The sequence below is a fragment of the Primulina tabacum genome, chromosome 4 (assembly GCF_025594145.1).
Source record: "Primulina tabacum isolate GXHZ01 chromosome 4, ASM2559414v2, whole genome shotgun sequence".
In the NCBI taxonomy this organism is placed as follows: Eukaryota; Viridiplantae; Streptophyta; class Magnoliopsida; order Lamiales; family Gesneriaceae; genus Primulina; species Primulina tabacum.
Genome location: NC_134553.1, coordinates 36,177,782 through 36,203,818, shown reverse-complemented (window position 1 = coordinate 36,203,818; position 26,037 = coordinate 36,177,782). Strand labels below are relative to the sequence as shown.

Genomic DNA, 26,037 nt, shown 5'->3' with positions numbered 1-26,037 from the left:
TAGGTATTTTTATTTATCGGTGAATCAAAATGTCAAAAAAAATCATTACCGATTATTTCATCCAAACAAACAATGAACACCTATCAAAAACTTCAAATGATCATCTTCATCAAATTCAAGCCCACCATATTTTGAAACTCTGGCTACGCCCCTGCGTAAAGCCCCCAAAGATTTAAATACAGAATTTTTTTTAAAAATAATTGGAATAATTTATATTGGTGGGAATATAAATATATTTTGTCGTGTGTATTTTTTCCACCTAATTGGAAGTATAAAGTTTCTAATATTCAAGTTACTCAACAAAAGTTACTCAACAAAAATTTCAAAAAAAAAAATTTACTCAACAAATAAAATTTAAAATATATTTATAATAATAAAAAATAAATATATTAAAACGAAGAGACCATTACTTGTAGGCTGTAGCCCTTGCAATTCAGCGTGAAAAACCTTTTTCTCCCAAAAACGGCGAACAAGCAAGGGAAAAATCCTGCAAGGTCGATCATCCTACGGCTACATCAGGTGAGAGTAGTATTTTATTGGATTTCCTTATGTAAATTGAGTTATGTTCAAGCAATCAACTTGCTACGATGGTATGTAGAACATTTACGTTCTAAAAGAGATGCTTAAACATTTGTCGTTGTGATTACGATTTCATAATTTGGATTTAAGGGTTTTGTGTATTCCCTCAATTTCTTCATCCAATTCAAGAGGAGCGATGGGTTTTGTCCAGCTTTTTTTGGGATTCATGTAAACTGTGAGTAAAATAGAATTAGCTTGTTGGATTGATGGAAAAAAAAAATTGAACTGGTTTAGATTTATATGCTAATTGTTAGGAATTCTCGATCTTTGCTGCTCTGATTTGCGTATGAGGTCTATCACAACCACCCATTTTGACCATGGAATAATAGGAAATTAACAAGATTACACTTACGTGTTAATGAATAAAGTTTCTTACTGGAAGAAAAAAGGTTTTGGATTTTGTTCGAAGTATTGTGTTCATAACTATGGTTAATGGATACTGTGGGGTGACCGATTATTTCGGTTGGGAAAAATTCTAGCAAGCGGACTAGGTCAAGTTATAGTAAATGGACGACAAGTCCAAGTATCGATCCCACAGAGACTATTGATTAAGTACTAAGATTTAAATTACTCGATTTAATCTAGGCAAACAATAATAAGTGAATTGATGATAATTTAAACTAGTTAAATTAAATTAAATTATGCTAAATTATTAACTACGCTCGACTTTGTAGGACATATTGAAACTTGGGATATTTTCAAATTTAATAAAATGATCGGGAACACACAACGGTCCTAACTTTGATTATTATCATGCATTAGAATTAATTAACCACAGATTATTCGATGCCACGATGAAATTCCCTGAATTAACTATAAATCTATATCTAGAATTTATAATCCTATTTTCATTTAACAGTCCAATTATTTCTAATTGAATTTAATCAAACAAAAACGCATTATTCAACGATGGAATCACAGCTGTCGCCTAAATCGCACATTGAAACCGAATACTATTTCTAGTCGATTTAACCGTATGTTGATTAATATTTTTGAAGCTAAATTTAATCTATTCTCTTTCGAGTCGAGATCAAACAACAAACATGCAAATAATTGGCCAAATTAAGAGCACGAGAATTACGCAAACATTAATCAAGAACATAAAATTCATTCATAAATCAAATAATCCAATGAACGAACATAATCAATAGTTTGTCCCTATCGTGGTCCCGATCACAAGAAAACTACTCCATAAATTCAAGACTAGAAGAAAATCTAATATTCGAATTCATGAATGAAAAAAAGAAAACAAGAGGAGAAAATCTCAGCGATGGTGCGCAGATCTTGCGTGTAAAGTGCGCGGTTTGCTCTCGTTTCTCCCAAGCCGTCGCCGCCTTCAAAAGTCTCCAAGTTCTTCCCCTTTTTCTGATCTGAAAAGTCCCGTCCAAAAAGTAACCCCGTAATCTTTTATTTTTTCCTTTTTATTCCTTCAAATCTCCATCTAATATGTGCAAAATTTTGGATCTGATAACAAGTACACGGACCCCGTGTAAGTCTCGGGTGTAGGTCCGTGTACGTTCGAATAAAAATTCTTTCCTGGAGATGCTGGACACGGACCCCGTGTAGGGGTCCGGAATAAGGTCCGTCTTCGTACGGTAATTTTTCATTCTCGGATGTTGCTGGACACGGACCCCGTGTAGAGGTCCGTCTTGTGGTCCGTCTGGGCTCGTGAATTTCCTTCCTTGGGATTTTAGGACACGGACCCTTACACGGGGTCCGTGCATAGGTCCGGGTGCTCTCCTTGTGCTATTTTCCTATTTTTCCGGGTATTTGTGACATGGCATTGCGACGCTTGACTTTTTTTTGGCTTTTATCATCTTTTGGTCAAACCTGCAAATAGCAATAATAACACGAATTAAGTGCAAAACTCGGAATAAGAACGCCAGATAAGCACGAATACGACAAAATAAAGTCTTTAAAACGCTATAAAATTCGTGCTTATCAACTCCCCCACACTTAACCTTTGTTCGTCCTCGAATAAATCAGACAAGAAATAAAGATGAAACATATTTTACATTCAGAACTCAAGTAGTACAATCAAAACTTCTCAATTTGTCAAACTCCTTCACTCCCGGTCAAAAGATCATGCTTCGAATATCACAAGATTCGTGTTCATCGCAATTTAAGATTCAAACATTACCCAGTAAAGATCAACAGAACGAGATGTGCATAGTGTGCAAATCAGAACTCATACTCATCAACCGCTACTTGGTTTAAGGATCACTTATATTCAATTTTTTTTTTAATAGTAGAAATGCCCCATATGCTTGACTTTCATACCCCTCACTACTAAATGTTGAACGATAATAACTTGGTTAATAGGTCTTTTTAAGCTTATAACGTAAGGCCAAGGCTCACGGCTACAATAGAAGGTATGAGAATCAAAAGTGAGAGGGAATAAACATATTCCTGCAGCGCATTCATTCAACTTTTGACTCGTCACCAATCACTGTACTTTTATCATCTTTAGAGCTCTATTATCTCTTACTTTTCTCATTGTCCTTCAGTTTTCACCCACAGATTTTTCGGTTGTCTTCAAAACCATACACTTTACACCATTTATTTTTAAATCATAAATCCACTTCTTTTCATTCAAAGGTAATTCAACAACTCCTTCAAATATGTCTTTTCTACACATGTGAGTGTTGGAACATTTCAAAGCGCTCGAAGGGTTTATTTCTGTCAAAGTTCGGGTAGGATAAAAGTGTATAGGCTGAAATTTTGGTAGTTGATGTGGGACATTGAATAAATTACGAATGGGGTCTAATTGTGTGTCATTGACACACACCATTCGATTTTTATAGGCTCAAGAAGGGTTACTAGAGACAATAAATGATACATCGGGTAGGCTTGAAAGGTTCAAACGGTCCAAAGATCGCCTAAATCATCCCCAAGTCACCATCGTTTGTATTTTCACTTCGATGGCTAATTAGACGAGTTCTAGGGTGTTCTATCTCTTTTTTTGTTTTTTTTTGTTTTTTTTAGTTCACCTTGCACCATTTTACCATTAACGAGCAAGAGTCTGACAACGTGCATGGAAAGAAATGTCAATACAAAATTGGTTCATGTCTGACTTTCTCCTTGAAACTACGACTCCTCTCATTCAATACTAGGCATGAAACGATTTCCCGGGTGATCCAAAATCTAACAAAATTAATCCGGTTATCAAGTAAAACAAGGGTTCTTTCTCTAGATGTAGTCTCATCCTACATGAAAAGTGTTTTTAAGTGATGTGCAACGATGTGTAACAAAACTGTCCTACCCCCACACTTTGAAATCGACACTGCCCTCAGTGTAAAGCGATGTAATATGAATTAACAAGACAGTTAAAGCAAACACACTTCCCTGGAAAAATGTCGAGTAGGTGGTGACAATGGGGTAGAACGCATCAATACCTGAAAAGAACGACATCGAATACACAAGGAAACGTAAACAGGAATAGGAAAAACACTCAAGCACTGAAATAAAATCCAAACGAGAATAATCATAAATAATAAGAAGTCCTCTAAGAGCAACAACATCTGAATGAAATGTAAAATAAACAAACGAGAAAAATGATCAAAGTCATCACAAGTCCTAACAAAATAAAACTAACTACTCATCATCTGATCCCAGCTCCAAGTCCTCCAAGCCATCGAGTGCAGATCTGTCCCAAGGTTGTGCATAGGCATCGTCTGAATGGTGCTCGATTCGAGCCAATCGAGTGCGTATGTCATCCATGCAATCAAATAAGGACGAGAAAACCTGACGTGTACCTCTCTGGGCGCGCTGTCGAGGGGGCAAACCAGTTTGAGGTCCAGCTCGGGCATCCAATGCCGCTTCTTCTTCCACACGATCTTCCCAGGCACGCTCATCAATGGTAGGAAGAGGCACTAGTGGGTCACGGGGATGGGGACTGATATGTCGACTCCCTGGATTACGGTACCAAGCACCCTGTCTGAAAATGAAGTACATGCCCTGCATGGCCTGGGGGGTGAGCATCTGTGTAGAGGTGGGCAGGAGGGAGGTCTCACCAGTGAGATCGATGCCATGGGCCGCCAAGATCCTGGAAATGATGATAGGGAAAGGGGCATATGGTGTCCTATTCTTCGTGGGGTCAATGTGGGCGACTGAGTGCATATGGGAAAGTATGATCGACGCCACTGGAATAGCAGGAATGGCCCCCCAAACCATTCAACATCTTGTCAATGATATAGAGATCCATATGGCGGACCTCGTTGTTCCTGGCTTTCCTTGGAATGATATTTGCCCCCGTGAAGTAACAGATGAGGCGATCCAGCAGCGGGAGGTACGTCGGGAGGACACTGGAGCGGGAGCCGGTAGGAGATGTGCGGTAATGGAGCCGGCGCCGAGCCTCAGGGATCCGGAAAGTGATGTCCGACAGGAAGATATCCACCTGATTGAAGACCACGACGGCCCGTCATTAGGGACATTCAGAATAGTGGCCAGGTAGGCGCTGGTCAACTCAATAGTTACTCCTTTGACGTAAGTACGCGAATGAGGCAGCCCGATTGTCTCTTTTTCCTCCACATTCGCGTAAAATTGCCAGACCAAGTCAGGGTAATACGGTCCGGCGATGTCCAGAATAGGACCCCATCCAAATTTATCAAACTCTGCCCGGAGTGGCACCTCGTGGTCAATCCGCGGATGAATAGAACGTTCCACAATGACGGAGTTCCCATGAAGTGCCGAGTACCAATCGAAATTCTCTCGGCAGGTGAACCTTAAAGCATCAAATGGCAACCTGGCGGACCCGGAGGATGAGGAAGCACCGCTTCGTGCACGCTTGCTGCTCTGTTTTCGAGGAGGCATTTTGATTCATGCAATTATATCCGAACACTCCAAAAAATCAATCACCACAATCCAACCACTCAATCTGAACAACCCAACAACTGATTCCCGCAAAAATGGCAACAAATAAACTCTTGCACAAACAAAGGCCGATACCCAATCAACCGAACTACAACACACAATGCTAATCAATCCAACATCAACGTGCTCAACAATAGAATATCCCGAAGAAACCACAGTAACAATTAAATCCAAGATAAAGCAACACCCAACAATAACGCCCAATAATCCAACAAGTGAAAAACAAACACCGAACCATGAATCTGAAAGAATGCGCAATAACTCACTGTCGACGGTGGTGGGAAATGGCCGGCCACGGGAGATTTAGTGGTGGTGGTCGGCGACAAGGCGGTGGCGCGTCGGCGTGAGTACACTGTTTAGGTGTTTAGGGAGGAAGTTATGGTGGTGGAGTGGATTCACGGGTTCAGAGTAGGTGGCGGTATGAGCGGCGGTGGAAGTGGCAGCGACTGGTGGTGATATGTAGACGGCTCGGGAGGCGGCGACGCGTCGGCGCGGCGGTTTCCGACTGGAGGCGGCGGTGGGAGTAGGGAAATTCAAAGAGGGGTTTTGGGATTTAGAAGGAGAGGTCGCGATTTTAATCTGTATGTCCAAAAAATTTGAAGGCATGGACCCCGTGTAGGGGTCCGTGTACGCTCGTGAATTTGAAAAATCTGGAAGTGGTGAACACGGACCCCGTGTAGGGGTCCCGATGCATGTCCGTGTATGCTCGGAATTTTGCATTTTTGAAAGTGATACACACGGACCCCGTGTAGGGGTCCGGGGCAGGATCCGTGTAGGTTCGGGAAAATGGCAGTTTGGAAGAAATAGGACACGGACCCCGTGCAGGGATCCGGGAGAGGGTCCGTGTTGACTCGGGTAATCGAATTTTTTTTTAAAAAAATTACCCTACGCACTACGAACCAAAATACATATGCTAAGCCAGGGTTGTACAATTCTATAAATCTACACATCAAAATTGAAACTCAATCAAGCACACAAGAAGCAAGACTTGTACAGAAACTTCCCTGGCCTATTTGACGTTCTGAATCTGCTCGTCCTAATAGAATCACGACACTTGAGACATCCCACCGCCAGTGGATAAATTACCTACACCACCATTTTCTGAGATTAGCTCACGAGATATGCATAAAACAGAAAGAGAGAAAGAAAGAAAGTTAAAATAAAAGATGAAAGAAAAATAAAAACTAAACACTGGGTTGCCTCCCAGTAAGCGCTAAATTTATAGTCGATAGCCTGACTTTACTCCCTGTATTCAGTTTGGATCCTGCAAATCCACAGTGGTCGGCTCATCGGGCATGGTACCACCATGATAAACCTTCAGCCTATGCCCATTCACCTTGAATGCTCCAGTTGCTTCACTAGTGATCTCCACTGTCCCATAGGGGAAAACTTGCGTGATGGTGTATGGTCATGACCACCGTGAACGCGACTTACCTGGCATCAACTTTAGTCGAGAATTGTATAACAATACCAGTTGTCCCACCACAAATTCTCGATGAACGATGTTCTGATCATGCCAGCGTTTGGTTTTCTCCTTGTAAAGCTTGGCATTCTCATACGCATCCAACCTAAACTCATCCAGTTCATTCAGTTGCAGCACTCTCTCGTCACCTGTGGCTTTAGCATCAAAGTTCAAAAATTTAGTAGCCCAATAAGCCTTATGTTCAAGTTCAACAGGTAGGTGACACGACTTCCCATACAATAGTTTAAACGGGGACTTGCCAATGGGGGTTTTAAATGCAGTGCGGTAAGCCCAAAGTGCATCGTCGAGTTTTCTAGACCATTCTTTCCTTGAAGCACCGACAGTCTTCTCAAGAATGCGTTTAAGTTCTCTGTTCGATACCTCGACTTGGCCACTAGTTTGAGGATGATAAGGTGTGGCCACCTTATGTCGGACCCCATACTTAGCCAACAGACCGTCAAACTGACGATTACAAAAGTGAGTACCCCCATCGCTAATAATGGCTCTAGGTGTGCCAAAACGTGAGAAAATATTTTTCATGAGAAATTGAACGGCAACCCTAGAATCATTAGTTTTGCATGCAAGTGCTTCCATCCACTTAGACACGTAATCGACAACCACCAAAATATACTTGTTCCCAAAAGAAACTGGAAACGGACCCATGAAATCTATACCCCATACATCAAATAGCTCACACACTAAAATATTATTGAGAGGCAATTCATGTCTCCTAGAGATATTACCTGTGCGCTGACAATTTGAACATTTTGTAACATATTCATGCGCGTTCTTAAACAATGTAGGCCAATAAAAACAAGACTGGAGGACTTTTGACGCAGTTCTGGTTGCCCCAAAATGGCCTCCAGCCGTACCAGCATGACAATGAAACAAAATTTCACTTACCTCTTCCTGGGGAATACATCTACGGACTATGCCATCTGCATATATTCTAAACAAATAAGGATCCTCCCACAAATAGTATTTCAAATATGAGAAATTTTTTTCTTTTGCTGATAAGTAAAGTGGGGAGGAACGAACTTGCTGGATAGATAATTAACGAAATCGGCATACCAGGGTAAACTGTTGATCTCAAAAAGTTGTTCATTCGGGAAATCATCGCGAATAATATCCTTACCTGAACTTGAATTTTCCAAACGCGAGAGATGGTTAGCAACTTGGTTCTCTGTTCCCTTCTTATCGATTATTTCCAAGTCAAATTCCTGTAACAGAAGAATCTAGCGAATTAGCCTTGGTTTTGCATCCTTTTTGGCCATCAAGTATTTCAAGGCTGAATGATCGGTGTGCACTACAACTTTGCTCCCTATCAGATATGATCTAAACTTATCCAGAGCAAAAACCACAACAAGAAGCTCCTTCTCTGTAGTGGCATAGTTCAGTTGGGCAGCTGACAGTGTCATACTAGCATAGTAGATGACATGGATGCATTTGTCCCTCTTTTGCCCTAACACTGCCCCCAGAGCTGTGTCGCTTGCATCACACATCACCTCAAATGGCGACCCCCAGTCAGGCGCTATCATCACAGATGCGGTGATTAATTTCTCCTTCAAAACTTGAAATGCCTGCACACACTCATCAGAAAAATCAAAGCGCACGTCTTTTATCAGCAAATTTGTCAACGGCCAAGAAAAATATTTTATGAAGCGCCTATAGAACCCTGCATGGCCTAAGAAACTACGCACTCCTCTGATGTTTGTTGGGGCTGGGAGTTTTTCTATTACTTCAATTTTAGCCTTATCAACTTCAATCCCAGTTTCAGAAATTTTGTGCTCCAACACTATTTCCTCTCTCACCATGAAATGACATTTTTTCCAATTTAAGACTAGATTTGACTCCTCACATCTCTCCAAGACCTTAGACAAATTAATCAAACAAGTATCAAATGAAGAGCCAAAGACAGAAAAGTCATCCATGAATATTTCTATAAAATCCTCAATCATGTCGTGAAAAATTGCCATCATGCAGCGTTGGAAAGTTGCTGGTGCATTACATAGACCGAATGACATTCGTTTATATGCAAATGTCCCGTAAGGACATGTAAAAGTGGTTTTCTCCTGATCTTCAGGGTCAATAGTAATTTGCATATAACCCGAATAACCATCCAGGAAACAGTAAAAATGATGTCCAGCTAACCTTTCCAACATTTGATCAATAAATGGGAGGGGGAAATGGTCTTTACGGGTGGAGTCATTAAGTTTTCTATAATCGATGCAAATATGCCACCCTGTAACAGTTCTGGTAGGAATTAATTCATCGTTCTCATTTTTTACTACATTGATCCCACCCTTTTTCGGAACAACTTGCACTGGACTTACCCACCTACTATCAGAAATCGGGTAAATAATACCTGCGTCCAGTAGCTTTATCACCTCTTTCTTTACCACCTCTTGCATAGCTGGGTTCAGACGCCTTTGAGGTTGTGTAGATGTCTTATGGTCGGCCTCCATCAGAATTTTGTGCATGCACATGGATGAACTGATCCCTTTGATGTCTGCAATACTCCAGCTTATGGCCTTGATATTATTTCTCAGAACTCGCAACAGCTTCTCTTCTTCCGTACTTGTCAAAGTGGAGGAGACTATCACTGGCAATTTATCATTATCAAGTAAAAATAGATATTTTAAGTGCGAAGGAAGATATTTCATCTCTAGGATTGGGGCTTCTTCAATGGATGATTTTAAAGGTCGTGGGATATGCCCAAGCTCCCAAATCCTAGAGTTTACCGTTTTTGAAATCGGTCTGCCTGCTTCCAGATAATGAATACACTCGTCTAGCTCTTGATTTCCCAATTCGAGTGGGCTTGAATGGGTCATACAGACCGCCAAAGGATCCTCACCAAGTAATTCCTGCAACCCATACTCAACAAACTCGTCAGTAGCATCGATTCTAAAACAGTCAGATGTATCATTGGGATATTTGATAGATTGGAAAACATTAAACACTACACTCTCATCATTCAATCTCAAAACCAACTCACCCTTGTGTACATCTATCAGAGCCTTCCCAGTGGCTAAAAACGGTCTTCCTAAAATAAGAGGAATCTCACGATCCTCTTCCATATCTAACACAACAAAGTCCACTGGGAAAATAAACTTGTCAACCTTCACTAAAACATCCTCTACTACTCCCCTAGGGTATTTAATAGATCTATCATTAATAGATCTATCAGCCAATTGTAGTGAAATTGTAGTAGGTTTAACTTCACAAATTCCTAGCTTCTCAAAACATGAATAAGACATTAAATTAATGCTTGCACCTAAGTCACATAAAGCTTTACCAAAAAATGAATTCGCTATGGTACAAGGAATAGAGAAGCTACCTGGGTCCTTAGCTTTTGGAGGCAACTTATTTTGTAAAATTGCAGAACATTCCTCCGAAAGCTTCACTGTCTCAAAATCCACTAGTTTCCTCTTATTTGATAGAATTTCTTTAAGAAATTTTGCATAGGAGGGCATTTGAGCTAAAGCCTTTGAAAACGGGATATTTATGTGCAGCTTTTTGAAAATCTCAAGAAATTTTGAAAATTGAGTATCCAGTTGCAGTTGCTTTGCTCTTTGGGGAAACGGGACTGAATTAATATCAACAGTGGGGTTCGAGTTTAGAAACTTACCTGCTTTCCTTGCGTCCTCGGGCTCTTGCTTGGATGACCCTTTTTCTTTCACATTTTCCTCAACATCAACTATTTTTTGCTTCAGGGGAGATGTCACTGTGACTGCATTGACACCCTTTGGATTCTTTTCCGTGTCACTAGGTAGTAAACCCGGAGCTCGTGTAGCCATTTGTGTCGCCAACTGCCCTAGTTGAGTCTCCACTCTTTGCATCATGGCATCGTGATTTTGCCATCTCATCTCATTCCCGGCTATGTACTTGGCTAGCATATCCTCAAGATTCGACTTGCTATCCCGTGGCTTGAAACCGGGTGGCATTGAAGGTCCAGTACCTTGCGGAGGTTTAGGTGGTTGCTGAGGAGGTTTCTGCTGGGTAGGATGTTGTGGAGGATTGAAATATGGTTGCTCAACAGTATTTTCTGACTGCCTCCACCCAAAATTCGGATGACTCCTCCATCCCGGATTATATGAGAAACTGTATGGATTATATTGTTGTCGACCCTGGTTTCCCACATAATTCACTGAGTCCCCTCCAAAACACTGTATTCCCTCACAAGACATATCTGGCATGAATGGTATTTCATTAGATGATCCACCAACTATCTCAGCATTTCCCTGAATTTGATTCACTGGCTTGACTGGTATGATTTATTTGCTTGTAACTGTGCCATCTGATGTGTCAATCCATCAAGCTTTGCTGTGATCGCTGTCAAGGCGTCTATTTCAAGGAATCCGACCTTCTTCTCCCTTCGATTGTCTTGCCAACCCACATTGCTTTCTGCCATATTAGATATGATTTCAAGTGTTGCGGTTGGTGTTTTCCTGTACAAGCTACCGTTCGCTGCTGCATCAAGCATAGATCTTACAGATGGATCCACCCTATAGTAGAACGTCTCAACCTGCTGGCCTATCGAAAAACCATGTCTCGGGCACATTCTCAACATCTTTTTAAACCTTGCCCATGCTGAATTCAACGATGCCCCATCTCTCTGTCTAAATGATGTGATTTCATTTCTCAACTGTGTAATCTTGGTTGGGGCAAAATACCTGTGCATGAAGACCTCGACTAACTCATCCCATGTAGTAATAGAACCAGCAGGAAGGTCTCGAAGCCACTCCATAGCTTCTCCTTGCAGGGAGAATGGAAACAGTCTGAGTCGAATGGCATCAGTACTCACCCCATTGCACTTGATTGTATCACAGATTGACAGAAAGTTCTCCAGATGTGCATTGGGATCTTCAGATGGTGATCCTCCGAATTTCACTTGAAGTTGAATCATCTGGATGACGGCCGGCTTCAGTTCGAATGTATTCGCTTGAATTGTAGAGCGGACAATACTAGAACCATAACCTCCAAACGCTGGTCGATGGAGCTCCATTAAAGTACGATTATCCTCTTCCCCGGCCATATTTTCAGATTTTGGTTTAAGGTCTAATTCAGATTCCTCTTCAGATCCGAATTCAAGGGCCACGTTGTTGTTCCTTCGAGCTCTACGGATGCGGCGGAGAGTGCTTTCAATCTCTAGATCAAGTGGCACTAGATTTTCGAAGCCTTGAGCACGACTCATATAACACGAGCTAGACTCCTGAAATCAAAATTTTAAGTGCACAATTCAAGTTCCAAAAGAATGCAAAAGTCTGAAGCAAAATTAATTAAAATGCTCAAAATTAAAAAAAATAAAAAAATAAGAACTAATAAATAAATGCCTAGTCTCAAATAAATAATTTATCCTAATATTAAACAAACTATCCCCGGCAACGGCGTCAAAAACTTGACCGATTATTTCGGTTGGGAAAAATTCTAGCAAGCGGACTAGGTCAAGTTATAGTAAATGGACGACAAGTCCAAGTATCGATCCCGCAGAGACTATTGTTTAAGTACTAAGATTTAAATTACTCGATTTAATCTAGGCAAACAATAATAAGTGAATTGATGATAATTTAAACTAGTTAAATTAAATTAAATTATGCTAAATTATTAACTACGCTCGACTTTGCAGGACAGGTTGAAACTTGGGATATTTTCAAATTTAATAAAATGATCGGGAACACACAACGGTCCTAACTTTGATTATTATCATGCATTGGAATTAATTAACCACAGATTATTCGATGCCACGATGAAATTCCCTGAATTAACTATAAATCTATTTCTAGAATTTATAATCCTATTTTCATTTAACAGTCCAATTATTTCTAATTGAATTTAATCAAACAAAAACACATTATTCAACGATGGAATCACAGATGTCGCCTAAAATCGCACATTGAAACCGAATACTATTTCTTGTCGATTTAACCGTGTGTTGATTAATATTTTTGAAGCTAAGTTTAATCTATTCTCTTTCGAGTCGAGATCAAACAACAAACATGCAAATAATTGGCCAAATTAAGAGCATGAGAATTACGCAAACATTAATCAATAACATAATATTCATTCATAAATCAAATAATCCAATGAACAAACATAATCAATAGTTTGTCCCTATCGTGGTCCCGATCACAAGAAAACTACTCCATAAATTCAAGACTAGAAGAAAATCTTATATTCGAATTCATGAATGAAAAAAAGAAAACAAGAGAAGAGAAAATCTCAGCGATAGTGCGCAGATCTTGCGTGTAAAGTGCGCGGTTTGCTCTCGTTTCTCCCAACCCGTCGCCGTCTTCAAAAGTCTCCAAGTTCTTCCCCTTTTTCTGATCTGAAAAGTCCCGTCCAAAAAGTAACCCCGTAATCTTTTATTTTTTCCTTTTTATTCCTTCAAATCTCCATCGAATCTGCGCAAAATTTTGGATCTGATAACAAGTACACGGACCCCGTGTAAGTCTCGGGTGTAGGGTCCATGTGCGTTCGAATAAAAATTCTTTCCTGGAGATGCTGGACACGGACCCCGTGTAGGGGTCCGGAATAAGGTCCGTTTTCGTACGGTAATTTTTCATTCTCGGATGTTGCTGGACACGGACCCCGTGTAGAGGTCCGTCTGGGCTCGTGAATTTCCTTCCTTGGGATTTTAGGACATGGACCCTTGCACGGGGTCCGTGCATAGGTCCGGGTGCTCTCTTTGTGCTATTTTCCTATTTTTCCGGGTATTTCTGACATGGCATTGCGACGCTTGATTTTTCTTTCTTTTCTTTAGCTTTTATCATCTTTTGGTCAAACCTGCAAATAGCAATAATAACACGAATTAAGTGCAAAACTCGGAATAAGAACGCTAGATAAGCACAAATACGACAAAATAAAGTCTTTAAAACGCTATAAAATTCGTGCTTATCATGGGGTCAGAAGGATGTGGTGATGTCAAATTGGATGTCGTGTGTCTTATAGATACTTGCGGAGTGTTGTCTGTGGACATGCAATTGTAGTCTGTATATATGCTTCGTGCTTTTGTTTTGAAACCTTTGTTTTGGCTTATGATGTTTGAGTGGGTTCTTAATGTTCTTTCATGGATGTATAAAGAATTCTGCAGAGTGGAATTGGGTTACAAATGTATGTTAGTTTTATGCTGCTGAGATGCTTTTAAACTCGGAAAATTTCATGTCTTTTGAACCCAATTCACTCGACAAATCTAACATTTTCCATTATATACATGAGATTCAAATCTTAGAGTTGCTGCATTTGTTTGTTGAATTTTATGCTATTACACTGTTGTTTTGAGTAATAATTATTTACTTTTTTTCCAGATTAAATGGAGCTCGGGTCATTCCATGATAATTCACAAGCGACATTTTCGTTGACTGATGAGGATCATACTCTAGCGAATACTCTGAGATTTAGTCTAAATCAAGAGTGAGTTGTACATATAATTGTTCTATACACCGAAACTGTAGTTACCCAAACATCAGATGTTAGCAAGAGCATAGGTGATATCATACTTTCCAGCAAAAATCCTAGTACTCAATCCCTGTTGTTTAATAGCTGGTTTGTTCCAATTGTGTTTCTTCTAACTGTTGGTTCAACCCTCTTGCATGATTTTTTCTCACTATAATCATATCTGTAAAAGTAGATGTTAAGTGGTATAATGATATCTTGCAGCCCCAGAGTTTCATTTTGTGGTTACAGCATTCCACACCCTTCTGATGCTCGTGTAAACATTAGGGTGCAAACAACCGGTAATGTTACTGAACCCTTTATTTGTAAGAAGAGACTGTCGATATCAATACTACGACTTTGAAAATTGCCTTAGCGCACCCCAAAGTTTCGCACTTCGTGACCCTTTGAAGGCTAAATATCACTTGATTTCTACTTAAAGCTGATCTTTGTGTTCTGGTTGTAGGTGATTCGGCGCGAGAGGTACTCAAAGATTCTTGCCAGGATCTGATGCTAATGTGCGGACATGTTAGAAGCACTTTTGATCAGGCTATTACGGAGTTCAAGAATAACAAAGGTCTTAAATCCATGAAAATCGAACAGTAATCGATCTATTTATACGTTATTTCTCGAGATGTAGTATCAATTTATTGACTTTGATACTCGAGTGTGAACTCCCCCATATTTCGAAAATGAGACTTCTGCTATCCTCTTACTCTTACTCGCTCCAACCATGTCTATCCATCGAACGCTGCCACCGAAATTTTATAATTGGCCTACAAGAACAGGACTTAAGGTTTGTTAAAGAATCAAGCCACCCAAGATTATCATAAACCTTCTACAACACTTGCTAAAGCCTCATGCTACATGAATTGATATTCACCACATTTTCCACACAATTGACTAAAAGTTTGCTACATATTATATGATATGATAATTGGTGAAAATGTAGTCAATCCGATAAAGAATGCAGCATTGGGTACGACAGTTTGAGCAGAACCGTCACAGCTGAAATGAATGATACATATTTCATATTTGTGTATCCATTTATATAATTTGGGAAAATGATTTTTTTTATGGGGTCTTTAACTCCTAATCGTTATTACAATGCAATTTGATTATAATTAATTAATTACAACGGAAAATAAGTTTAAATTTTCTTTACAATGAGCCTAAAATACATTGTTTGAATACTAAAAATAGTATTTCATCTCACATCATAAAATATGCCCACATAATTAAAATCAACTACATACAAACAGATAAACTCATATCCTCGGGACATGTCCTGGTATATAGATACATATATATATACTGGGAAATATCATTAAACCTCAGCTCAAACTGTGACTCCCTCCAGAAGTACACTCTTCGGTTTCCTGATATCCTGGATTACCTGTTATTGTCTACATACAAAGACAACAACAGCCCCCTCTGAGGTGAGCAAAGCTCAGTCTGAAACAACCACAATATATACCACAAGAATCTAAACAATGATATATGGTATGCAATGCATGTATGTCGTAGAGGTATTAGGTAAAATGCTCATCCACTGAGCATATGTCAGAATCAATCGAATCGCTATCAAATCAATGCTCGAGCTGGCTCATCGGCCTCAATCAGGGATACTCGTATGATATCGTCGAAAAAGAGCCATCAAATCTCAAATCTCAATCAATCATTGGGGCCACTAATGACTATGCTTTAAGGGCCATATAATGCCAAACATAGCATCATGTTCACAAACCCCAGAATCAAATCCAATCATAATAGGTGTCCAAGGATCATAGCTCAACGTGTATGTCATGTATGCCACATCAACTCAACAAATAAGGCATATAGATATATATTCTCAATCAAATCAATCAAACATATATCATATGATACAGATACATGTCGTATGTTACTCGGTCGCAACATACCTGAATTTTTCGTTTCCAGTCCACTGTAACTTTAGATTTCAGTATAAAAATATATCTACATCAATAACATACTCATTTCAATCAATAAAATCATTCAAAATCAACAATATAAGTTTCAAATATCTTTTGAAACTTTGAAAATTCATATCAAATTGAAATCATAACATAATTCAATTCCGACTTCGAATACGAGTTTCTTGTTGGTTATTCTACCACATATATGAATCTCGACTTCAAATACATGCTATTCTAGTATTTAAATAATTAAAGTTGCTGAAACCAAAAGAATCTTACCTCAAAAGAAAGCTCCCGACGCGAGGATTCCGAATATATACTTTGTTTTAAGTTTGGGCAACGTTTCGAGGTGAATTCGGACGATAGAAATCAATTCCTCTTTTGTTCTCTCGAAGCCTCCAAAGGATTTGCTTCAAAATTCATTCTTATCAGCCTTAAATATTGTGAAATTCGAGGGATTCTCGCCCGGGCGGAACACAATTTGCACTCGGGCGCATGGTCACGCGCTCGGACTCGCCTATTACTACGCCCTAGCGTGACTTGTTCGACCTGAAACTATATTTTAGGTTTCGAATTAGGAAAAATGATCAACATGAAAGTTGTAGATCTATGTTTTAGATTTCATTTGCCACCAACCTCACTCAATTTGGATATTGGATACGAAATTATGCTCATTCTCCCAAAATGTGTCAATGCAGAAATTGTAACGCACACGATACATTTCGGGATGATTTTGCCCCTATTTCCAAATGAATTTGGACAAAACTCAAAACATGAAAGTTTTAGTACTATGTATTAGCTTTCCAATGAATTTGCTCTCATTTCATTTGGACTAATACTCATATAAATATGCTGAAAATCGTAAAATGTATCACTTTTCTATTGCGGTTCAGCACATCATCCATCTACAAATCAATTTCTAATACAATATTTCATTATCTCCACTTATTTTCTCACTTTTATTGTCAAGTATATACTTCATACACGTAAAAACATGACAATTTCATAAATTATCTTTAATCAACATAAGATTTACGATAATACGATATACGGTCCTTACATTTCTCCCCCACTTAAAAGATTTCGTCATCGAAATCTCAAGTGTCCATATACACATAACATTGGAAAAACATATAATACGTCACCAGTTATAGTACATATCAAAACTAAAATCAATAAATGGATCATTATACATTGAATATAATGGAACAAGTGAGATATAATCAAATCAATGTGGATATGATTCTCGCATCTTGCTCTACAGTTCCCACGTTGACTATTCCACACCATGTCGTGTCCATTGTACTCGAAACAAAGAAATCGATTTGTTACGGAATATCTTCTCCTTCCTATCGATAATACAAACATGTTGTTCAACATAGGAAAGAGAAGGATCAAGTTCAACCTCATCAGGTAGAAGTACATGTGATGGATCTGGTTCATACTTTCTCAACATAGAAACATGAAATACATCGTGAATGACAGATAAAGCTAGTGGCAATGCCAATCGATAAGCAAGATCCCCAACTCGATCAAGGATCTCGTATGGACCAACATATCGATGAGATGATTTCCCTCGCATGCCAAATCGAATAGTGTCTCTAAAGGGAGATATTTTCAAAAACACTTTATCACCTTTCTGGAATTCTAAGGGTCGTCTTCGTTTGTTAGCATAACTCGTTCGACGATCCTGAGCAGCTTTCATTCGCTGTCGAATCAACTGAACCTTATCATTCATTTCTTTTATCATTTCAGATCCAATCAATTGTCTTTCACCAATTTCATCCCTGAATAACGGTGACCTACATCGTCTCCCGTATAAGGCTTCAAACGGTGCCATATCAATACTCGTTTGGAAGCTATTATTATAAGAAAATTTTACTAATGGTAAAACATCTTGCCATCCCATTTTGAAATCCATCACAACAACACGTAACATATCTTCTACCGTTTGAATTGTACGCTCAGTCTGGCCATCAGTTTGAGGATGATACGCAGTACTCATAGCCAAATGCGTACCCATAGCTTCTTGGAAATTACCCCAGAATTTAGAAGCAAATCTGGGATCACGATCAAATACAATCGAGACTGACACACCATGCAGTCTCACAACATTCTCGATATATAAACGGGTCATCCTATTATACGGATAAGTCCGTTTATACGGAATGAAATGTGCAGATTTCGAAAGCCGATCAATAATAACCCAAATAGCATCGCAGTCCTTAGGCAAACGAGGTAAATGAGTCACCAAGTTCATAGAAATATGTTCCCAATTTCATTTCGGGATTTCAAGACTATGGAGTAATCCTCCAGGTTTCATTCTATCGGATTTCACTTGCTGGCATACAAGGCATTTCGAAATAAATTCAGCGATATCCTTCTTCATACGTCTCCACAAGAATTGGGGTATCGATGTCAAATACATCTTTCGACCTCTAGGGTGAATACTGTATTTGCTACAATGTGCTTCACGAAGAAGGACATATTTCAAATCAGAATCACCAGGAACTACCAGTCGACCGTTAAGTCGTAAAGAACCATCAGAAGAAATCTGAAATCCAGACTGATGTCCTGCAGATACAAGTTCTTTAGACTTTTGAATCCGAGCATCGCTTTGTTGGGCCTTTCGTATTTTAGATATCAAATTATGCTCAATTTGCAATGCAGAGACAGTGACAGAATTCCAATTCGAGTGAAAATTCCAACCAGAAGTACATATGTACTTTGGCGACATTAACATAAGCTAAAACAGAATCATGAACTTTATGGATAAGAGCGTCCGCAGTAACATTCATCGATCCAGGATATTGAATCTCACAATCAAAGTCCTTCAGGAGATCCATCCACCTACGTTGCCTCATATTCAGATCAGATTGAGAAAAGAGATATTTCAGACTTTTATGGTCCGAATAGATAACAAACTTTTCTCCGTACAAATAGTGGCGCCAAATCTTCAAAGCAAACACAATGACAGCCGATTCAAGATCATGAACAGGATAACGAGTTTCATGATATTTTAATTGACGAAATGCATAAGCAACCACCTTGCCATGTTGCATCAGAACACAGCCCAAACCTTTACCAGATGCATCTGTACACACTACAAATCCTCTGGTAACTGAGAGAATAATAAGCACAGGTGTTGTGGTCAATCTCGTCTTCAATTCAAGAAAACTAGCTCCACATTCATTTGATAAAATGAATATCTGATTTTTCTGTGTCAGTTGAGTAATAGGTTTATCTATTTTCAAAAATCTTTCAATAAAACAACGATAATAACCAGCTAAACCCATGAAGCTACAGATCTCAGGAACATTTGTAGGTCTCGGCCAATTCAATGCAGCTTCAACCTTAGCAAGATCAACAGATATGCCATGTCTCAAAATGACGTGGCTCAAAAATACTACTTTGTCCATCCAGAATTCACATTTGGACAATTTAGCATATAAATAGCTAGTGCGAAGAGTTTGAAGTACCAGTCTCAAATGTTTAGCATGCTCTTTTTTCGATTTAAAATATACAAGAATATCATCAATAAAAACAATAACGAATCGGTCAAGAAAATCTCGAAAGACACGATTCATTAGATCCATAAATACAGCAGGAGCGTTCGTGAGACCGAAAGACATAACCAAGAACTCATTGTGACCATACCTGGTACGAGAAGCAGTGTTAGGCACATCTTCTTCTCGAACTCGTACTTGATGATATCCAGACCGAAGATCAATCTTAGAGTATACAGAAGTACCCTGTAGCTAATCAAATAAATCATCAATATGAGGAAGTGGGTACTTATTTTTCATAGTAGCCCGATTCAGTTGCCTATAATCGATATATATTCCCACAGTACCATCTTTCTTTTGAACAAACAAAACTGGAGCTCCCCAAGATGATACACTCGGTCGAATATATCCCTTATCGAGAAGATCTTGTACTGTTATTTCAATTCCAATGGTGCCATGCGATAAGGAGCTTTAGAAATAGGTGCAGTCCCCGATACAAGATCAATACTAAATTCGACTTCTCGATGAGGCGGAGAATCAAGAATCTCATCGGGAAACACATCCAGGAACTCTTTCGCAACAGAAATATCAGATAAAGAGGGTTCCCTCTTAGACACATCAACAACATAAATAAGAAAACCCTCATCCCCGCTAAACAAAAGTCGAGACATTTCCAAAGAGGATACAAATGAAATTTTTTCTTGAGAACGCTTACCATAAAAATTCCACTTGGGTCCATCAATAGGTCGAAATCGAACCACTCCATGAAAACAATAGACAGTAGCTCGATTTGTTGTCAAGATATCCATTCCAACAATACAATCAAAGTCATGCATCGGAAGGAAAATCAAATTAATGAATATCACATTATCATCGTAGATCAATACAAAATTATGCACAACTTTCTCAGACAGAATAATCTTTCCTGCTGGCGTGGCTATCGATAAGGTATCATACAATGGAGTACACATAATATCATGAGATGTAACAAATGAATGAGATATGAATGAGTGAGATGCTTTTGTATCAAATAAAACACGTGCAGGATAGTCGCAAAGCATCCAAATACCTGCAATAACACTACCAGGAGCTTTTTTCGCTTGATCTTCGGTCATGGCATACATTCGAACTTGAGGAGGCCTTGGGTAGTCTGACCACCAGGTACTCGATATCGTGGAACATTTGACTGCTGAAAAGAGGGAACAGGAACAATAGGTCTCATCATACTGTGGCCACCTCTAAATCCTGGCTGGGGTTGAGACGAATGCATACCCCTATTTGGACATACACGAGAGAAATGGCCTTCCTGTCCACACTAATAACAAGTACCAAACATACCTTGACACTGCTCGATAGTATGTATGCCTCTACAATGACTATAATAAGGAGCTGAAAGGGATCGATTTTAGGTGACCGAAAACGCAACGGAAGCTCAAATATTTTCGATTTTTACATGGAAATTTCGGCCACCTTGTACTAGGTGTGTAGCATATACTAAAACAACTATGACATTCATAGGGTGTTAAGAAATTATACCTATCAATCTCTTGAGGTTGATGATGGCTCCAACCAAGTTGTAAACAACTTGGCTCTTCAAAGGATGAACTTCTACAAGCTTTCCTTGAGCACACCTTGCTCAAAATTAGGCCCACCACTTGCTAAGAAGATCCCCTCTTATTTTGTACTAGAAAAACAAAAGGATTTTTCAAAGAGAAGTGATTTCTTTCTTCAACAATTGAAGAACAAAAATTGCGAGAAATATAAAGGAGAGAGTCCCAATATTTCGGCCAAGGCATTCAAAAATGGGAGGAGGGAAGACTAGTCTTGGTTGTGGGAAAAGGTTTTGTGTATTCCAAAGGCATGCCATGCCTTGGATGTTGCAAAAGTTGTCTCCCAACTCTTCACCTCCCATGCATGCAAATCTATTTGGGCTTGTAACAATTACAAGGCCCATGGACTTTAATTTAATTGTCTCAAACATATTTGAGCCCAATTAAACATTACTTGATTTTACTCAAGCCTACTAGTTTAATAATTATTTCTAATTGGGCTCTACTAGACCCAATGTAGTTTAATTAATCCAACACTTGAATTAAAGTTAATTTAGTCCATTTTAATGTTTATGAAAATCACAATTTTCAAATACATTATTTACTTGGCCAACTTTAAATTTAGGAACACATTCATAAATTAAAAGTTACATTTCTCTCATAGAAGTCATACTTCTATTTTTCTTTACGCCTATAAACTCATTTATAAGCCGTTCAACACTTTGAACTATTTTACTTCTCAACGGGATCTAGAAAGCTAGTACTCGTGTGGCCCTCAATGATTCATTGATACAACTAGCCGTGGGTTCACATCTCCATGTGATTCGGACTAAACATGTCCTTATACGAGCATACCTCAATTGCTCCATTCTTACTTATCAACTCCTTGATAACAAGAACGTCAGAACTCAAGTCTGATAGTACCCAACCAACCATGTTAAACGCCTAGCAGCATCGCTTACATGATTCCCTAGGTATCAAATGATAGTGCCTGCAAGAACCATTCAATTATGGTTAGCGTACAGTACGGTCCCTTCAACTCATATATCCCGACCGATTCGACAACCATTGGTTTATCGAGAGTTGTCAATGAATCGATACTATGTGTCATGTCGTAGTTGCATCGATGGTGTAATCTATGAAACCCCTTTCATAATTACCACCATACTCTGATCAGAGATTTCAACCTACATACACATGAGAACACATAGGATATCCATACCCGAAGGTAAGCGGTGAATCCCCGACTACAATGCATCGACTCCTATATGTTTTGACAGAACACCCAACCTTGCCACCTGATGACCCCATGAGAGTCGGTAAACAAGTCAAAGTGTAATTCTAGCACATAGAGTCTCAATGTTGTCCCGGGTCATAAGGACTAATGATGTACAACCATAAACTAGGACCTTTCCACTCGATAAGTGAGAACCACTTGGAAAGTCCTTTATGGAGGGTTGTTCAGTTCACTCTACCAGGAGCACCTATCTGCATGCTCGGACATCACAATGTCCCCTACCAATGAAACATGGTACTCACATCGCAGATACTAGTCTCGAACTCGAGCGGCCTATATCCTTCTTAGTGGCGGCTGAATCGACTAGGAACTGTTTAGAATATACAGTATTCCAAATATGAGTTTCATGATACTCATCATATGAGCATCTCATATTCTTTCTACTATTTGTATATTCAAGGGCTTTATCTATGCAACAAGCATGTGTATACAAATAAAGATGTGCCAAAATAATAATTTCAAATATTATTAAAATAAAGACTGTTCATACATAGAGTTTTATTGTGAACACTCGGCCAACACTTGGCTCGACGGGCACCTACTCTAACAATCTCCCACTTGCACTAGAGCCAATTACCCATATGCTTCAAACCCATTGATTCGCGATGCTTCTCGAATAATGGTCCAGGTAAAGGCTTAGTTAGTGGATCAGCAACATTATCTGCGGAGCCGACTTTGTCAATCGTGACATCTCCTCTTTCCACGATCTCTCTGAGGATGTGGTACTTTCTCAATACGTGTTTGGACTTCTGATGAGACCGCGGCTCCTTTGCTTGAGCAATGGCTCCCATGTTGTCACAAAACACCGGGACAGGAGCAACTCCATTAGGAATGACGCCCAACTCTTGGACGAAATTCCTTATCCAAACAGCCTCCTTTGCTGCAGCTGATGCAGCAATATATTCTGCCTCAGTGGTGGAATCCGCTGTACTATCTTGCTTGGAACTCTTCTAAGAGACAGCAGCACCATTGAGCATGAATATGAACCCAAAGGTTGACTTCGAGTCATCGGTATTGCTTTGGAAGCTAGAGTCGGTATAGCCTTCCAATTTCAGTTCTCCACCCCCATAGACCAAGAACAACTTATTGGTCCTTCTCAAATACTTGAGGATATCTTTCACAGCTTTCCAGTGTGGAAGACCAGGGTTGGATTGATATCTACTCACTACACTTAGTGCAAAAGCCACGTCAGGACGTGTAGGTATCATCCCATACATGATGCTACCAATCGCAGATGCATACGGAATGCGTGTCATCGCCTCTATCTCTGCATCAGTCTTGGGAGACATAGACTTGGATAGGGACACGCCATGACACATTGATAGATGTCCTCTCTTGGACTCATCCATCGAGAACCTCTTCACGATGGTATCAATGTATGTGGACTGGGTGAGACCAAGCAATCTTTTTGATCTATCTCCATAGATCTGTATTCCCAATACAAAAGATGTTTCACCCAAGTCCTGCATCAAGAACTTACTTGCTAACCATATCTTAGTTGATTGCAACATCCCTACATCATTCCCAATGAGTAGAATGTCATCAACATAAAGCACAAGGAATGTCACAGCACTCCCACTGACCTTCTTATACACACAGGGTTCCTCAGGATTCTTAGCAAAACCAAACTCTTTGATTGTACTATCGAATATGAGGTTCCAACTCCTAGATGTCTGCTTTAGACCATAAATAGATATTTGAAGTTTGCATACCATATGCTCACTTCCGATAGATGTAAACCCTTCGGGTTGAGACATGTAAATCTCTTCCTTAATATCCCCATTAAGAAAGGTTGTCTTAACATTCATCTGCCATATCTCATAGTCATACCATGCAGCTATGGCTAGCAAAATCCTTATGGACTTGAACATTGCAACTGGAGAAAAGGTTTCCTCAAAGTCAACTCCTTGTCTTTGAGTATATCCTTTTGCCACCAATCGCGCCTTGAAGGTCAATACCTTCCCATCTGCCCCAAGTTTCCTCTTGTAAATCCATTTACACCCTATGGGAACAATTCCCTCAGGTGGATCCACGAGATTCCACACTTGGTTCGAATGCATGGAATTCATCTCAGATTCCATTGCTTCAAGCCACTTGGATGAATCGGCATCAAATAACGCTTCCTTGAAGGTCCTTGGATCACATCCATGGTTAGACTCGTCATGGCCTTCTTCAAGAAGCAGACCATACCTCATAGGTGGTCTCGAGACTCTCTCGGATCTTCTAGGAGCTTGTATCTCCTCTCTTGGCTCTTCGGGTGTGGGTTCTATAACTGTGGGTGTCTCTTGAACCTCTTCGAGTTCTATCATCTTGCCTTTTCTATCCAATAGAAATTTCTTTTCCAAAAAGGTTGCATTCCTAGAAACAAACACTTTTGTTTCTTGGGGATGATAGAAGTAGTATCCAACCGAATTCTTTGGATATCCCACAAAGTAACATAAAATGGATCGACTATCCAATTTATCTCCCACTACCTGCTTCACATAAGCAGGGCACCCCCATATTCTAAGAAGAATATTTGGGTGGCTTACCCATCCATATCTCATATGGTGTCTTGTCAACTGCCTTTGAATGGATATTGTTCAACAACAGTGCCGCTGTCTCAAGCGCATATCCCCAAAAGGATGGCGGCAACTCCGTGAACCCCATCATAGACCAAACCATGTCCATCAAAGTCCGGTTACGACGCTCCGAAACACCATTCAACTGTGGTGTAGCGGGCGGAGTCCACTGCGAGAGAATCCCATTCTCCCTAAGATACTCTTGGAACTCGGCACTCAAGTACTCACCACCTCGATCCGATCGAAGTGTCTTGATGCTTCGTCCCAACTGTTTCTCTACTTCACTTCTGAATTCTTTGAACCTTTCAAAGGCTTCAGACTTGTATTTCATCAAATACACATACCCATACCTCGAAAAGTCATCGGTAAAAGTGATGAAGTAGGCATGTCCATGCTTAGTGGTGATGCTAAGCGGACCGCACACATCGGTATGGATCAAATCCAATAACCCTTTGGTTCGCTCCACATGGCCTTTAAAGGGAATCTTGGTCATCTTTCCTTTTAGACAGGATTCACAAGTCGTGAGAGCATTAATATCAGACATATCAAACGTGCCCACTCCCACTAGCTTGTTCATCCTTCTTAGGGAAATATGTCCTAATCGAGCATGCCATAATTGTACCGAATTTAGAGTATCTTGTTTGCGCTTGTTTTTTGTTGTTATAGCTTGGACATTGTTAAGTGGAATATCTTTCAATTTTAAGGTGTAGAAATCGTTTTCAAGTTCTCCAGTACCAATTAAACATTCATTCTTGTAAATATTGCAAACACCTTTGCTAAATAAACAAGAAAATCCATCTTTATCAAGCATAGAAATGGAAATAATGTTTTTCACCAAGTCT

The 26,037-nt window shown here is 39.6% G+C and overlaps 1 protein-coding gene across 3 annotated transcripts; it reads left to right on the top strand.

Moving 5' to 3' along the window:
- Positions 1-392: 392 nt before the first annotated feature.
- Positions 393-15,065, top strand: LOC142541626 (uncharacterized). Of its 3 annotated transcripts, none has more exons than XM_075648112.1 (4): positions 393-519; positions 14,218-14,323; positions 14,570-14,646; positions 14,811-15,065. In XM_075648112.1, the coding sequence occupies exons 2-4, from the start codon at positions 14,223-14,225 to the stop codon at positions 14,948-14,950; spliced, it is 318 nt and encodes a 105-aa protein (XP_075504227.1). In that variant the 5' UTR covers positions 393-519; positions 14,218-14,222; the 3' UTR covers positions 14,951-15,065. The 3 variants fall into 3 exon arrangements, with proteins under 3 accessions (XP_075504227.1, XP_075504228.1, XP_075504229.1); XM_075648113.1 differs by having other exon boundaries at positions 404-494; XM_075648114.1 differs by lacking the exon at positions 393-519 and adding an exon at positions 546-754.
- Positions 15,066-26,037: the final 10,972 nt, after the last annotated feature.